Source organism: Ruditapes philippinarum, unplaced genomic scaffold (assembly GCF_026571515.1).
Source record: "Ruditapes philippinarum isolate M1 unplaced genomic scaffold, ASM2657151v2 ctg17931_1_1_1_1, whole genome shotgun sequence".
NCBI lineage: Eukaryota > Metazoa > Mollusca > Bivalvia > Venerida > Veneridae > Ruditapes > Ruditapes philippinarum.
In genome coordinates this window covers 2,812-17,351 of record NW_026855888.1, presented here as the reverse complement: position 1 = coordinate 17,351, position 14,540 = coordinate 2,812, and the positions used below count along the sequence as shown (strand labels likewise).

General features: G+C 33.8%; 1 protein-coding gene across 1 annotated transcript; it reads right to left on the bottom strand.

Annotated features, from left to right (window-relative positions):
- Positions 1 to 468: 468 nt before the first annotated feature.
- Positions 469 to 13,993, bottom strand: LOC132744719 (complement C1q-like protein 3). The gene is made up of 4 exons (XM_060733498.1): positions 13,835 to 13,993; positions 12,842 to 13,011; positions 12,382 to 12,464; positions 469 to 825 (listed from the first exon to the last, which is right to left on the bottom strand). The coding sequence occupies exons 1-4, from the start codon at positions 13,948 to 13,950 to the stop codon at positions 490 to 492; spliced, it is 705 nt and encodes a 234-aa protein (XP_060589481.1). The 5' UTR covers positions 13,951 to 13,993; the 3' UTR covers positions 469 to 489.
- Between the last annotated feature and the right edge of the window lie 547 nt (positions 13,994 to 14,540).

The following is a 14,540-nucleotide window of genomic DNA, read 5'->3' as shown; positions in this document are numbered from 1 at the left end:
TTTATGTTGGAATATAGCAATGCATAAATATTGTTTGGGTAGGCCACTATTTGAACTTTGATAGTTTATATTTATATTGGAAGAAGTGGGCATGTAAATATACATGGAATAATACACAATGCCCGAAGCTGGTAAAATGTATTGACTTCTCTCCTGGTTTATTGGTCCCTCGGTAGTTTTATGATGCTCGTGTTTTCCTTAGGATTATATTTAGCTTCTGGAACATTCATCTCATACTTGTTTTATTTACTATTACTTACAAACTGCGCCAGATCTGATCTATAACATCCGCATATTTGAGGACGTTCGAGAACCATTTTTCAACTTTAAAGAAAATACACAAACGGGTAAGCGGAAGAATATTCGTGGTAAATGAAACATTACTGACCCATTGTTTTAGACTATCATTAAACAACAAATACATGAGAATCGTTAGATAAATCTTATTACAATTAAACATTAAAAATGCAGACTTGCTTTTCTTTTATTTTAAGAGTATAAGAAAAGTCCAGTAAACGAAGAAATACGTGAAACATCACCCTCAATGTGATAACCATCGTCTCTATTACTGAGCCATGCTACGTCACCCTGCTTTAACCTTATTACCACAGAATTTCCGCCTTGAGCATCTTCACCATTATGTCTGGTTTCTGCTACAGCGCCAATAACGTTTTGACTATTAACCTTAAAATCTGCATACATTTGTGTAACGCCTTCTCCCACTCCCCTCTCTCCTATGAAGAACGTGAACATATACATTCCAGCTTCAGGACAGGTAAAAACGCCGGTATGGATGTTGTATCCATTTCCTTCGTTTGTAATTATCTGAAATTATCATATCATCTAAATATAGTCTCGTTGGTCCAAACAGAGTAACGAAAAATAATGTATAAAGTCATATTCATTGGGTGTATTATCATTACTCACTGATTGAATTTGATTTTTCCAGTCTTATAATAGACTAAGACTCATATTCAATAACCATAAATCGTAGTCTAGTCTATTTATTAATTACGTGTGCGATTATAAAATGATTTGTTTTGTTCTTTATGGTAAACATCTCGATTTAAATACAAATTACAAAGAGGATTTGTGTTTGTTTTGCGTGTAAGATTGAAATATATTTCACTGAGTGAACACCAGATGCAATATTATTAGAGTTAAAAATATAAAAGCTGGTGTTCACGAATGAAATATTTTTCAATCTTATAGGTAAAACAAACAAATTTTCTTTTTACTTCATGCTTTTTAAGTGATTTTAAGTAATTTTTACTGATTTTGCCGCTGTGCGTCGTGCATTATCCTCAGAGCATCATCACATCATGACGTCAAATCATCAATTTTGATATACAGTTCCGTTAAATTCCTCTAATTGTGTAACATTTTTAACATGATGTATGATGGTATCGACTTTCTTTTTTTCAAAAAAAAACAAAAAAAAACAACAACAACAACAACAACAAAATTTACGTATGGCGGCATTTATTTTTGCCAGTTATTCCATTAAGTCATGATATTTCTTTCATCCGCAGATATAGTTCGGCTACAGTGAAAATTTTATTTTATAAATTTCACTAGTGTTTTATCTGATATATTATAGTTAAACACCATAATGCATAAAGTTATTTCCTAAAATAAGATCTTGTTAAAAGTTACCCCTCAATGATCGGTATAAACTTGAATTATTTTGTTTGCGCAGCGCGGTTCTTGTAGTCATTGAACGTCTGACGTCATCTTGTGAACGTGCATCATTTACGTCTCGCTTCTACGAAAACAGGCAAAAGTTTTCTTATAAGACTAAGCAGGTGTAGCAGCTGTAAAAAGTTGCCCCGTACTTCACTTCAGTGTTGTTATATTTTTCTGGTCCTTCGGAATCATTGATGCCAACACTATTAAGTGTTGAGAATTGAGTACCGCTCAAGCCGGTGCTAAGAGGCATGAGGGATGTTGCACGTATTCATTATCCCTCCTGTACAGACTCAATAAAACCGAGTCTGCAATTCTCTTGTAATTTTGTTGTGATTAATGCTTCCGAGGGATCACTTTCTTACCAGTTTTTTTTATCTTTTACGATTTTTAAAAAACATCTTAGCCCATTCATATGATAAATTAAGATAAATCATGGCTAGTAAGACACTGAATATGATGTTATATTCTCCGGCAGATGACATATATCGCCTTATATATGCCATCTGCTGGTGAATATCATACCGTGGCTCAATACCAAGTCAACAAGCAACTTCGTTGAATTTATATCCCCCGCCGAGTACTGGTTATTATTAACACAACAACTGAAGACATAAGGCTTTATTTATATATTAATCATGGCATAAACTGTAATATTCTTTGAACTTGAAGCCTTGTACCTTCAAACAAGAAGAATTTTTAAGTTTTCACTATATAACATATAAGGAAAATCTATGACCCCCTGGAGTGGGGCCAATTTTGACCCCAGGGCTAAAATTTGAACAATTTTGGTAGAGGACCTATAGGTTATATCATATACCAAATATCAAAGCTCTAGGCCTTGTACTTTCAGACAAGATTTTTTAATTTTGCATTTTTGAAACTCCTTTTCTGGCCCTGTGACCTACTTATGCCACAGACCGGAACCATTTGATCAACTTTGGCAGGGGACCACCCTAGGACACGCCTGGCAAACTGTCGCTCCACTTCAAAATTGTGGTGTACGTTAAAACGAGCGAACGGCATTTCCGAGATGGAGCGGAAGGCCGATTTAAACGGATAATTGTAAGTGTTGTTTATGCTTTTGTCTTGTTATTCATTTAAGTTGTATTTTTTCGAAAAACGGAAAATGTAGCTCCGTGTAGGATTGATCTAGGCTTCCAATGATCTAAGCTGTTACAAAAAGAAAATGATATCAAGCCTATGAGAACTTTCCCCATAGACGAAGTGAACGACTATTTGTTAAATATCAAACTTCCAACCATGAAAAATGCTCTACACTTAGGATTTTTTGAAAAAGTGTTTTGAAAAAATATCAACCCGTAACAAGAGCTACTATTTCGTGCAAAATAAACTACTCTTGGTGGATTTCTTAAATTTGTACATTGATTTTTTTCGAAAGTAGTGGAGCCAAAGGGCAAGAGATGGAGCGAAAGGTCGGTTGTTGGGCGCAAGGCGACATTAAGTTGGTGTAAAAAGCATAGTCTACACATTTCTATAAATAAAATCTTTTCAAGTTAAAATAGACGTACTAAAATGTGAAGCCGGAGAAATATGATAAGATCTTAATTTATTTCTACTATAACTAGGTCTATCAATTATTAATAATTTTAATCCGTACACCAATTGAGCACTGCCTTTTTATTACGTTCATTTTGTTCATAGATACTCTGAATAAACGAACAAAATTGTACAGATATTTCTTTTAACTTATTTTTATTTCATGAACCAATATTTGTACTGACAATATGCAGTTTTTGATTATAAAAGTGAACATTTCCATTTATACTTTGAGAGGAAAATGGTAAACTTAACAACAATGCTAAATAAGAAAGAAAATATCTTGAAACATAACTGAAACACTTATATATATAACCCACCTTCCCCGGGTCTCGTATCCCTTCCCCTATGCCCCTTTACTTTGTGAGCCTGTTAAGCAGTCATTTATTTTTCTTCTTTGTTTTCCTTGTTGGTTTTGATGATTTCTTCTTTTTACGTGTTATTTTATAATAAGTGATTGACCTGTCCGTGCTCCGCATTGCGCTCTGTCCTGTTTTTTGTTTGAGGGCCTCCTGGGCTCCTTGCCACCTCGGTTAAAGTATTTTTCGCTGGGTCGCGTGGAGGTGGCGTTCATTGAAAGCCGCCTTATCATGTTAATCTTGTTTATCATATTTCATATCCTTAAAACGACTGACACTTTGTCAACCATTTTCATAGAGATTCCCCACCTTAGAAAAAGTATTTCTTTTTCATGAATTCTTATTTGTGTTTGATCTGAACATGTACGTTAGAGCTATTAATTAGAGAAAGTTGTAGTAAATGAACTCGGTAGTAGTAATCCATTTTATGTGCCCCGTGTATTGCATAATTTTGTCTATTTTCTGCACCTTAAATATCTAACTTTTTGAAAAACATCACATTTGGCGGGAACAATCGTGTTGCATGTACCTGCTCGGAAACATTTGTTCACGGTAGAACTGAAAATGTTCTATTTTGTCGAATTTGCACGGATACACGTTTTTAAATGTGCATAACCGTGTCAAAAATCATGATTGACCTCGAATAAGTAGCACCTGTTTTACGCCATGATTCAATGATCGGGCCTCATCTAAATTAGGAAACATAAAAAATGGAATCTATACGGCAGCCATAGGTAACACCTTCGCTATCACATGTATTACGCTATAGTCGTTGAAAAGGATGTTGTCTTTTTAAAAGGTATCTATATATCAGTCTCAACACTTGATATTGTTCTATTTTAACTTCTATAGCTTTTATATATAAAAAATTACATAGACTACGCTCCTCCTAATATGCCAAATTAATATCGCATTGCGCTCAACATCGAACCTTTCGCTCCATCTCTTTGCCCTTTGGCTCCATTACTTTCGAAAAATATCGTTTTTTACAAATTTAAGAAATCCTTCAGGAGTAATTTATGTTGCACGAAGGACAAGTTCTTATTACGGGTTGATATTTTCCTAATACATTTTTTAAAGAAATCCGAAGGGTATGGCATTTCTATGGTTGGGAAGTTTAATATTCTATAAATCGTCGTTCACTTCGTCAGGGAGAAAAGTTCTCCCGGGCTTAATATAATTTTGTTTTTTGTAACAGCTTAGATCATTGAAAGCCAAAAACAATCCTACACGGAACCACATTTTCCGTTTTTCGAAAAAATACAACTTAAATGAATAACAAGACAAAAGCATAAACAACACTTATAGGCTGATCAAACTCCGAAAAAACTCCATAAAGGGTTAAACTATCAGCAACAGAAACAAAACTTCTGTAACAAGAACCTAAAACATTTGAACGATGATGTGAAAAAAATCGCAAAAAATCGCACGTACCATTTTTTTGAAAAATGACATTGATTTAAGGTCCCAAATCCCGATTTTTGAGAGAAATAATAATGTAAAAAAGCCTTTTACAACGCCTATAGGCCTATAGTATTACTGTTAAAGGCTTTAATTCTTCACTGTTTGTTTGAACTCGCTAATATAATGTGTGATTGCCCTACTGTGGGCATTATTTATGCTGTTTAAGCATTTGTTTACTTTTTGACGGGGTAAATAATGTACCCCACCCACTATTTCATACAAATGTTGATACAGCAACTTAATGGAAAATATACCTTTTACTTTGCATTTGCATTCAAATTGACCAAATAAACAATAAAATATCATCATCGTTATCAATGTAATTATTTATTTTTTTCATTCCTATATCTTAACGATATTAACATGTACATATTTATATGTGAATGTCGAATAGTTCAAATGGCAATAACAATTGACATATATGAAATTTCTGTCATGAATGTGACATGCGCAAAATATTGGAACATATTATTATATTCATATACCAAACTTTACATACATTATTATAATGTCATACACACATTATTAAAATTAGAATAAAATAAACAGTTTTAATCCATTTAAATGTAATGTAGATCCAATTACAGACAATCTACGAATTACAATTATATATTATATGATACAAAACATATATAACGCCAGAACATACAACATTATGACAAAGTATTCAATTAATTATTGGTTTTGGTTAATAATAAAAAAATATTTGTTCAAGGACAAAGTCTGAATCATATTTGAATTATACTAAACATGCATTGTTTATTGCCAATTATGATGTCAACCACACATATGAATAATACTAAACATGCATTGTTTATTGCCAATTATGATATCTACCGCATATATGAATTATACTAAACATGCATTGTTTATTGCCAATTATGATGTCTACCACATATATGAATTATACTAAACAGGCATTGTTTATTGCCAATTATGATGTCGACCACATATATGAATTATACTAAACAGGCATTGTTTATTGCCAATTATGATGTCTACCACATATATGAATTATACTAAACAGGCAATGTTTATTGCCAATAACGATGTCTACCACATATATGAATTATACTAAACAGGCATTGTTTATTGCCAATTATGATGTCTACCACATATATGAATTATACTAACTGGCAATGTTTATTGCCAATTATGATGTCAACCACATATATGAATTATACTAACAGGCATTGTTTATTGCCAATTATGATGCCTACCATGTTATAGAGTTTATCTATTGAATTTCAAAGTGTGTATTATGTTGTATATCTTTGATCATTGGCAATCCCAAGTTCAAAAAGTTTATACTGTCTATGAAATTTGTAAAGGCATCAATACGCTTCTAGGTCTAGATGCTTGTATAATAGTTTGTCGAATAGAAATCATCTTAAGTTCCTCTTTATCTGGAATTATAGTTGAGAGAAGATCAAATATACTACCTGGTACAGCACTTTTATTTTCATCAATAGATGACACATGTGATGGAGTTGGATAATACTTTCTGGTCACTTTCATTGAACAAATGTCAGATCTGATCAATTTTGCTGCGGTTGTAATGATTTTCTTTTTCTTTTCTTCCACTGCAAAACCATATTGTTGTTCTGAAAATTCATTTAAAATAACAGACGCGGTTTTTGTCATCATAATCTTGTCGGCTTTCCCTTCTTTAGATATTATTGATATACAATCTCCAAAATGATGTAAAAGCTTCTTATGAGGAATAGAGTATGCACAATTACCACAAAGATTTTCCGTCATTGTGGTAAGTTCACCAATGGTAAGAATAACTCCCTCATTGTCCTCAATATATTTAGTAACGCTTATAAATGATTCCATAACGTCAACTGGGGTTCTCTTAGGACTTATCTTTTGTTTCTTAAATGGACTAGTGCCATCTAATTGTTCTCCTGAAAAACGTTAAGGTAATCCTTTAGCATTTCGAAAATTGGAGCTACATGCTTGTTGATAGATAGCATCTGCTGCTGGTAAATCTATCAGATGGAAAATTCTACCAAATACCTGCTTGGCCAAGTTGTCATAATTTCTCTTTTTAATATCATTGTCAATTATCCCCTGAAATTCTAATTCTGTGACTGGGTACACATCGTCATTACGACTTCGTTTTCTTTAATTTGCACTAACTTTAATTAATTTTGCAGGAGAACCACAAAAAAGACAATTAGTTTTAAAATCAAATTTGTAATTTGACCTGGTATAAGGTTGCAATTCTACTGGGGATTTATTGTCAGTAATTTCTTTAAGAGTTCTTGGATGTGTGTAATTTCCTCTACAATCTTTATGGATATAGTCTCCAGGACTTACTCTCCATTCAGCCTGGTTTTTCTCAGCATATGCATTAATTGTTACACAGCCTTTTTCACGCAGTTTAGCAGAGATACTCTTGATGTCTGGATCAAGCTCTTCGTAGCAAATTGGACAATCCATCTTCTGTTTAATAATGAAAATATCAGGTTAAGTGAAATAATTACACTTTAAAATAAATTATTAGATAAATAAATATGTGTGATTTCCATGTGCATCCTATATTTTAACTGTTAAATATGTTATTATGTTAAATATTACTAATATAATACATGTGCAAAACAATGTATATAGTTGATACTGAAATTTGAATTTGGATCGAAAATCAAAGTTATTTGATTCATCAGTATTTTTAAAAGATTTATCAAGCCAGATCATCCTATTGTTTCATATCGATTTTACCATAAATATAATTTGGCATAATTTTGAAACAAATAAGCATGTTAAAATAACCTTCCACTTAATTTATGACATCCAAATTAATCATGTACCTATCACTCTTTTAGGCTCAATGTGCTTTCATAAAGTTTGTGTGTTACTGTATTCTGAAAATTTATGAAAATAATCAAGGTTTGCGCTAAAACTCTTATTTTTCCTTTCATAAATTCTAAAATTTAAAGTATAAAATCAATATATATTTTTCAAGATTTTTAAATATGATACCGAGTATTTATAAAAACTAAGATTTCCAAGTCTATGATAGGGCAACAGTCATGTGAGGGCTTTAAATGGCGAAGCCTGCGACATGCTTGTAAAAGAATTAAAATATTGTTATTTTATTATGTTAACTTGTTGATCATATTTGACATAATTTAAAAGGTAAATGTTTGTAACTATAGTAAAATGAAGCGTATGAATAAACTAAATTTTATATTCAACACACAGAGTTAAATTATATATCTACGTACTATTCATTATATTCCATTTATAGTTGACTCTTGCATATCACAGAAGGCAGCACTACAGAGATTCAGTCAATGTAACGGTATATCTGTAAAATGAATGTTCAAAAATGTATAAAATTATTCAATGTTGTTGTTCACGCTAAAATGCGAAGAAACTGCAGCAAGATTAGTCAATTGTTGAAAATGTTGATGAAGGTTACTTAAAATGCAAACTTTCACTGTAAAATGTGAAAAAAATGTGTTAAAATTTTATTGATTTAAACGTACTTTTGACCCGTATCCGCAGTTAAAAAAAATAACGAGCGTTTGCTTACCGGAACAATATTTTTTGCCAAAAAAATCACTCTTTGCGTGATTATTTTTAGTTTGTACAAAAAACAAAGTTAATATATACAAAAAACAAAGTTAATATAAGCATAACAGAGATAGACATACACCAGAAATCTTAAATATCTGCCTCCAGCCCCGTGAGACAAAACCAAGGGCATCTACATGCTTTGAGTTCTAAATGTTTGGAAAAAATAATTTAAAACAAGATTATATGAAATGCATGTTCTGCATTGTATTATATTTTCAAGACCATTAATAATTTACCTTTTTTCTGTCTCCAAAGGCAAAAATTCTGTTAAAACCTCGACTGTTTACACTCTCGAATTCCTCGCGCGTGCGAACTTCTGCTTGGAGAGCAACAAAGGGAGATAACAAAAACGGCGTACGGTGTACGGTTCTGGCCATTAGAATATTTTTTAAAAATGCTATTTTAAAAAGTCAATAATTTCAAAACGGTAAAACGCTGAGCATGCGATTTTTTTATTAACTCTTATCTATACATGTTCTTTCGTGGAACGTACTTTTTGTTTCTGTTGCTTATAGTTTAACCTTTTTATTTACTTTGATTAGACTATTACAATTATCCGTTTAAATCGACCTTCCGCTCTATCTCGGAAATGCCGTTCGCTCGTTTTACCGTACACCACAATTTTGAAGTGGAGCGACAGTTTGCCGGGCGTGTAGGATCATTCCTGTAAAGTTTGGTTGCTATGCAGTCATTTGTTTCTGAGGAGATGTTGTTTAAAGAAATTGCTGACGACGCACGACGACAGACGGTGGGGGATCACAATAGCTCACCTAGATGTAAAAACATCTTAATCTCCAGACTTCATTGCCATTTTCAAGGCATCAAGAAGGGATCTCACAATTTTCAAATATTTTTAAATGTTATTGTAACAAATCATTTTAATTCTTTTTTAATAAAAACTAGAAATGTGTCCATAGGACACGGGTGCCCCCACCGCGCCACTGTTCAGTCAATCTTATGACTAGGTCAAATATTTTTTGAAAACTAAAAATCTTTTTACTAAGTAAAGGGCAAGAACTTTACAAATACTGAATAAATCTCCAAGCAAACCCAAAGTTGAAAATTGCAAATTTATACTACTGTAATTCAAGGGCAATAACTCTAACAAAACTGAAAAAAATCCACATGCAAAGTCCCAGGTGCATAGCTTCACAGTGAGGTGAATCATTATTCCTGTATTTTAGTGATGTTGATCATTATTCCTGTAAAGTTGGTCGATTCTAACTCAAGCACTCAAGGATCAAATCACAACATAATGAAACAGTTTTTACTAAGTCAAGGGAAATAACTCTACAAATACTAGATAAATCCACAAGCGAAACCCCAGGAACAAACTAAATATGCTGAGCAACTTTCCAATAAGGTTTAATGACTATGTCAAATCCTTTTTGAGTTACATGCGACACATGTTGAAAATTGCAAACATTTTCTAAGTCAAGGGCAATAACTCTAAAAATACTAAATAAATCCAGACGAAAATACCCAGGTGCACAACTACACATGCTGATCAACATTCCTGTAAAGTATCATGACTCTAGGTCAAATACTTTTTACGTTATATGCGACACAAGTTGAAAATTGCAAAATTTTACTAAGTCAAGGGCAATAACTCTAAAAATACTAAAAATATCCAGACGAAAAATACTCAGGTGCACAACTACACATGCTGATCAACATTCCTGTAAAGTTTTATGACTTTAGGTCAAATCCTTTTTGAGTTACATGCGACACAAGTTGAAAATTGCAAAATTTTACTAAGTCATGGGCAATTACTCTAAAAATACTAAATCCAGACGAAAATACCAAGGTGCACAACTACACATGCTGATCAACATTCCTGTAAAGTTTCATGACTCTCGGTCAAATACTTTTTGAGTTACATGCGACACAAGTTGAAAATTACAAAATTTTACTAAGTCAAGGGCAATTACTCTAAAAATAATAAAAAAATCCAGATGAAAATACCCAGGTGCACAACTTCACATGCTGATCAACATTCCCATGAAGTTTCGTTGAATTCCAGCCATTAGTTGCAGAGAACTAGTCCGGAAACGAAATTCGGACGGACGGACAACGTCAAAACTATATCCCCCTCCCGATTCCATCAGCACACATACTGATCAACATTCCTGTAAAGTTTCATGACTCTAGGTCAAATACTTTTTGAGTTACATGCGACAAAAGTTGAAAATTACAAAATTTTACTAAGTCAAGGGCAATAACTCTAAAAATACTAAAAATATCCAGACGAAAATACCCAGGTGCACAACTTTACATGTTGATCAACATTCCCATAAAGTTTCGTTGAATTCCAGCCATTAGTTGCAGAGAACTACTCCGGAAACGAAATTCGGACGGACGAAAGGACGGACGGACAACGCCAAAACTATATCCCCCTCCCGATTCCATCGGCGGGGGATAATAATTGTATAAAATATTACAAATTGTTTTACGAGAACGTACATGAAGGGTTCCATGATAACCGCCGTATGAACACATCTGCGGATGTTTCTAAATTCAAAATTTCACCATTTTCGTGTTCAAATGTTGAATTCTGCTTAAGCCGGTGCTAGGGGGCGTGGACGGTAACTTGTACTTTCCATTACCGTCCATGAACAGGCTCCATCAAACCGAGCCTGCAACATTTTACAATTTTGCCGTGTTGAGCTTTCTTTAGGGATTCTGTTTTTCACTATTTCATTGTCACATCCCTGTTATTTGTGCCGTGTGGCGGCTGTATAAAGTCTCCCCGTAAATTTAATCAATGATGTTATATTTTCGATACTTGAAGATCGTTCGGCACGACATTATTGTTGTGTATACATTTTAGATGGTATTTTAGTTTCTTGTGTTTGGCCTTTTTCAATTTGGGTGGTTCCAGTATTCCTACTTGAATACTGTAAAATATGATGCACAAGATCAACAAGGAAAGGCGGCGTTCAAAATCACCCTTAGCATATGTTGCCTGCTTTTTAAATTTGTCTTTTGACGTCTTGTCTGTGATATGCAGGCTTCATAACCTCAGATCCCCTTTCAAAATTCCATTTTATTTAGTTCCGCCCATTGTTTTCTCGTTTAGGGCACACGCATTCTTTTACTTGGGGACCATACGCCGCTTTTCATGGAATGACACTTATGTGTCACATTGAAGGTTCCATGATAACCGCCGTATGAACACATCTGCGGATGTTTCTAAATTCAAAATTTCACCAGTTTCGTGTTCAAATGTTGAATTCTGCTTAAGCCGGTGCTAGGGGGCGTGGACGGTAACTTGTACTTTTCATTATCGTTCATGAACAGGCTCAATCAAACCGAGCCTGCAAAATTTTACAATTTCGCCGTGTTGAGCTTTCTTTAGGGATTCTGTTTTTCACTATTTCAACGTGTTTGTTATTTTGAAATATAAACTGTATTCGATGTTTCGACCGACCTGTCAGACAATCAACACAACACAATTGAAACTGTTGCAGGCTCGGTTTGATTGAGCCTGTTCATGAACGGTACTGTGAAGTGCAAACTACCGACCACGTCCCTAGCACCGGCTTAAGATGAATTTAACATTAATTACTATTTACAGCCTCCACACGGCACAAACAATACTGTTGTGGCGATAAAATAGAGAAAATAAGAATATTAAAGAAAGCCTAACACAAATATCCTCAAAATATTGGGATTCAGGATCTTTAAATCCCGTAACTAAATAAAATGCAGCATGTGTATATACCTGGTTGAATTTGATGGTTTGGCCAGCACCAAAATCTGCATCGTGGTCCAAGAAAGCTGAGAATGCGATTCTGCCATCTACCGCTAGAAATTGTTTACCAAAATATATAGGACCCATATACGAGTATATCTTGAACAGCACAAGCCTAAATGATGCCAGTATTAATTAATTTATTAACCAATTAATTAATTAAAGCAGTAGCAAAATCCAGCAAAAAGAAATTAATGCAGATTAAATTTGATTTGAATCTAACATCTCTCAACATCCTGAGCTGTATTCCTTTATTCAAAACTAAGATAATAAACGCTTTTTTATACTTTCACTTCACTTGAAAAGAATAGGTAATACATGGTGTATTAAAATATGATAAACAAGATCAACAAGGAAAGGCGGCGTTCAATAAACTATTAAGTACAACATCAACAGGCCGGTCAATATATATATATACATTTACCCTTACATTTTTTTACATTCCGTGAATGATCATGACTTTCTGGAAAAACTTCATTCCTTTGGGTGACTAAACCTTGCCCAGATCTGCATTCACGGATAGCCGCACTGTGATTAGCGATTTGTTTTTCAAGGAAGTTTATCTTCTTGTTTTGTTTTTCTATCATAATCTCCTGTTTCCTGTAAAACAATGCACCAATAGAATAAAGGCACTCGTATCAGATTATTCGAATATTCAAACATTAAGATCAAAGTAAATATTGTCATTTAATGGCAGAGCATTTTATTTTGCTGGAGTACTATGAAAGTTTTATAGCATGTGAAAGTCAGTTTACCAGAAAGAAAAGCACAAAAAGAACAACAGATACTTCGTAAGTGAATATTTAAGATCTTGTCATCATTTGACAAAGTTGAGTAGCAAAAGTTTGTAAAACAAACAAACATACAAACAAAAAAACATGCCTACCAATACCGTATTGATAAAAAACTGGTAACAAAGTGATCCCTCGGAAGCATTAATCACAACAAAATTAAATAAGAATTGCAGACTCGGTTTGATTCAGTCTGTACATGAGGGATAATGAATAAGTGCAACATCCCTCACGCCCCCTAGCACCGGCTTGAGCGGTACTGAATTTTCAACACTTAATAGTGCTGGCATCAATGATCCCGAAGGACGAGAAAAATATAACAACACTGAAGTGAAGTACGGGGCAACATTTTACAGCTGCCACACAGCACTTGACACCTGCTGTTGTGAAGTATAAAAATCTGGAAACAAGGTGATCCCTCGGAAGCATTAATCACAACAAAATTACATAAGAATTGCAGACTCGGTTTGATTGAGTCTGTACATGAGGAATAATGAATAAGTACAACATCCCTCAACGCCCCCTAGCACCGGCTTGAGCGGTACTCAATTTTCAACACTTAATAGTGCTGGCATCAATGATCCCGAAGGACCAGAAAAATATAACAACACTGATTGATAAACTCTACTTACAGAAGTCTTTCTTCCCAAACAGCAAATTTTGATATAACATCCTGTTGAGAGAATTTAGTTTGGTTTGAAGAAGCAAGTGGAATTATAGAAATTATGAATATTCCACACAATAACATTTTTGATGCCTTGGTGTGCACGCTCTTGGTTTAGTGAATGGTTTAAAGTTTAACAAGAGACAAGATAAATCTTTCTGTTTAGATAAGGTGAAGTGATAGCCATTCCTCCTAATGTCAGTGTTTATCACAAGGAGTGTTTCTGTTTGCCATTTTTGTCGTATTTTGAACTTAATATACTTAAAATTGTTTGCCATCGTGCTCCATTTTTCGGACGAAGTTAGTCTATTATCAATTTGACTTCCTGTAAAATTAACAAGGAAGGACTGAATTAAGAAGAATTTCAATTGGTCATTTTAAAATCGGTGAATCTCATTTGTCATTCTAAATTAAAATGAAACCATGCTTAAAATAGAGTGAATTAAGAATCCCTAAAGAAAGCCCAACGCGGCAAAATTGAAAATGTTGCAGGCTTGGTTTGATTGAGCCTGTTCATGGACGGTACTGGAAAGTGCAAGTTACCGTCCACGCCCCTAGCACCGGCTTAAGCAGAATTCAACATTAAACATGAACTGGTAAAATTTGAATTTTTAAACATCCGCAGATGTGTTTATATGGCGGTTATCATGGAACCTTCAATGTGACACATTACT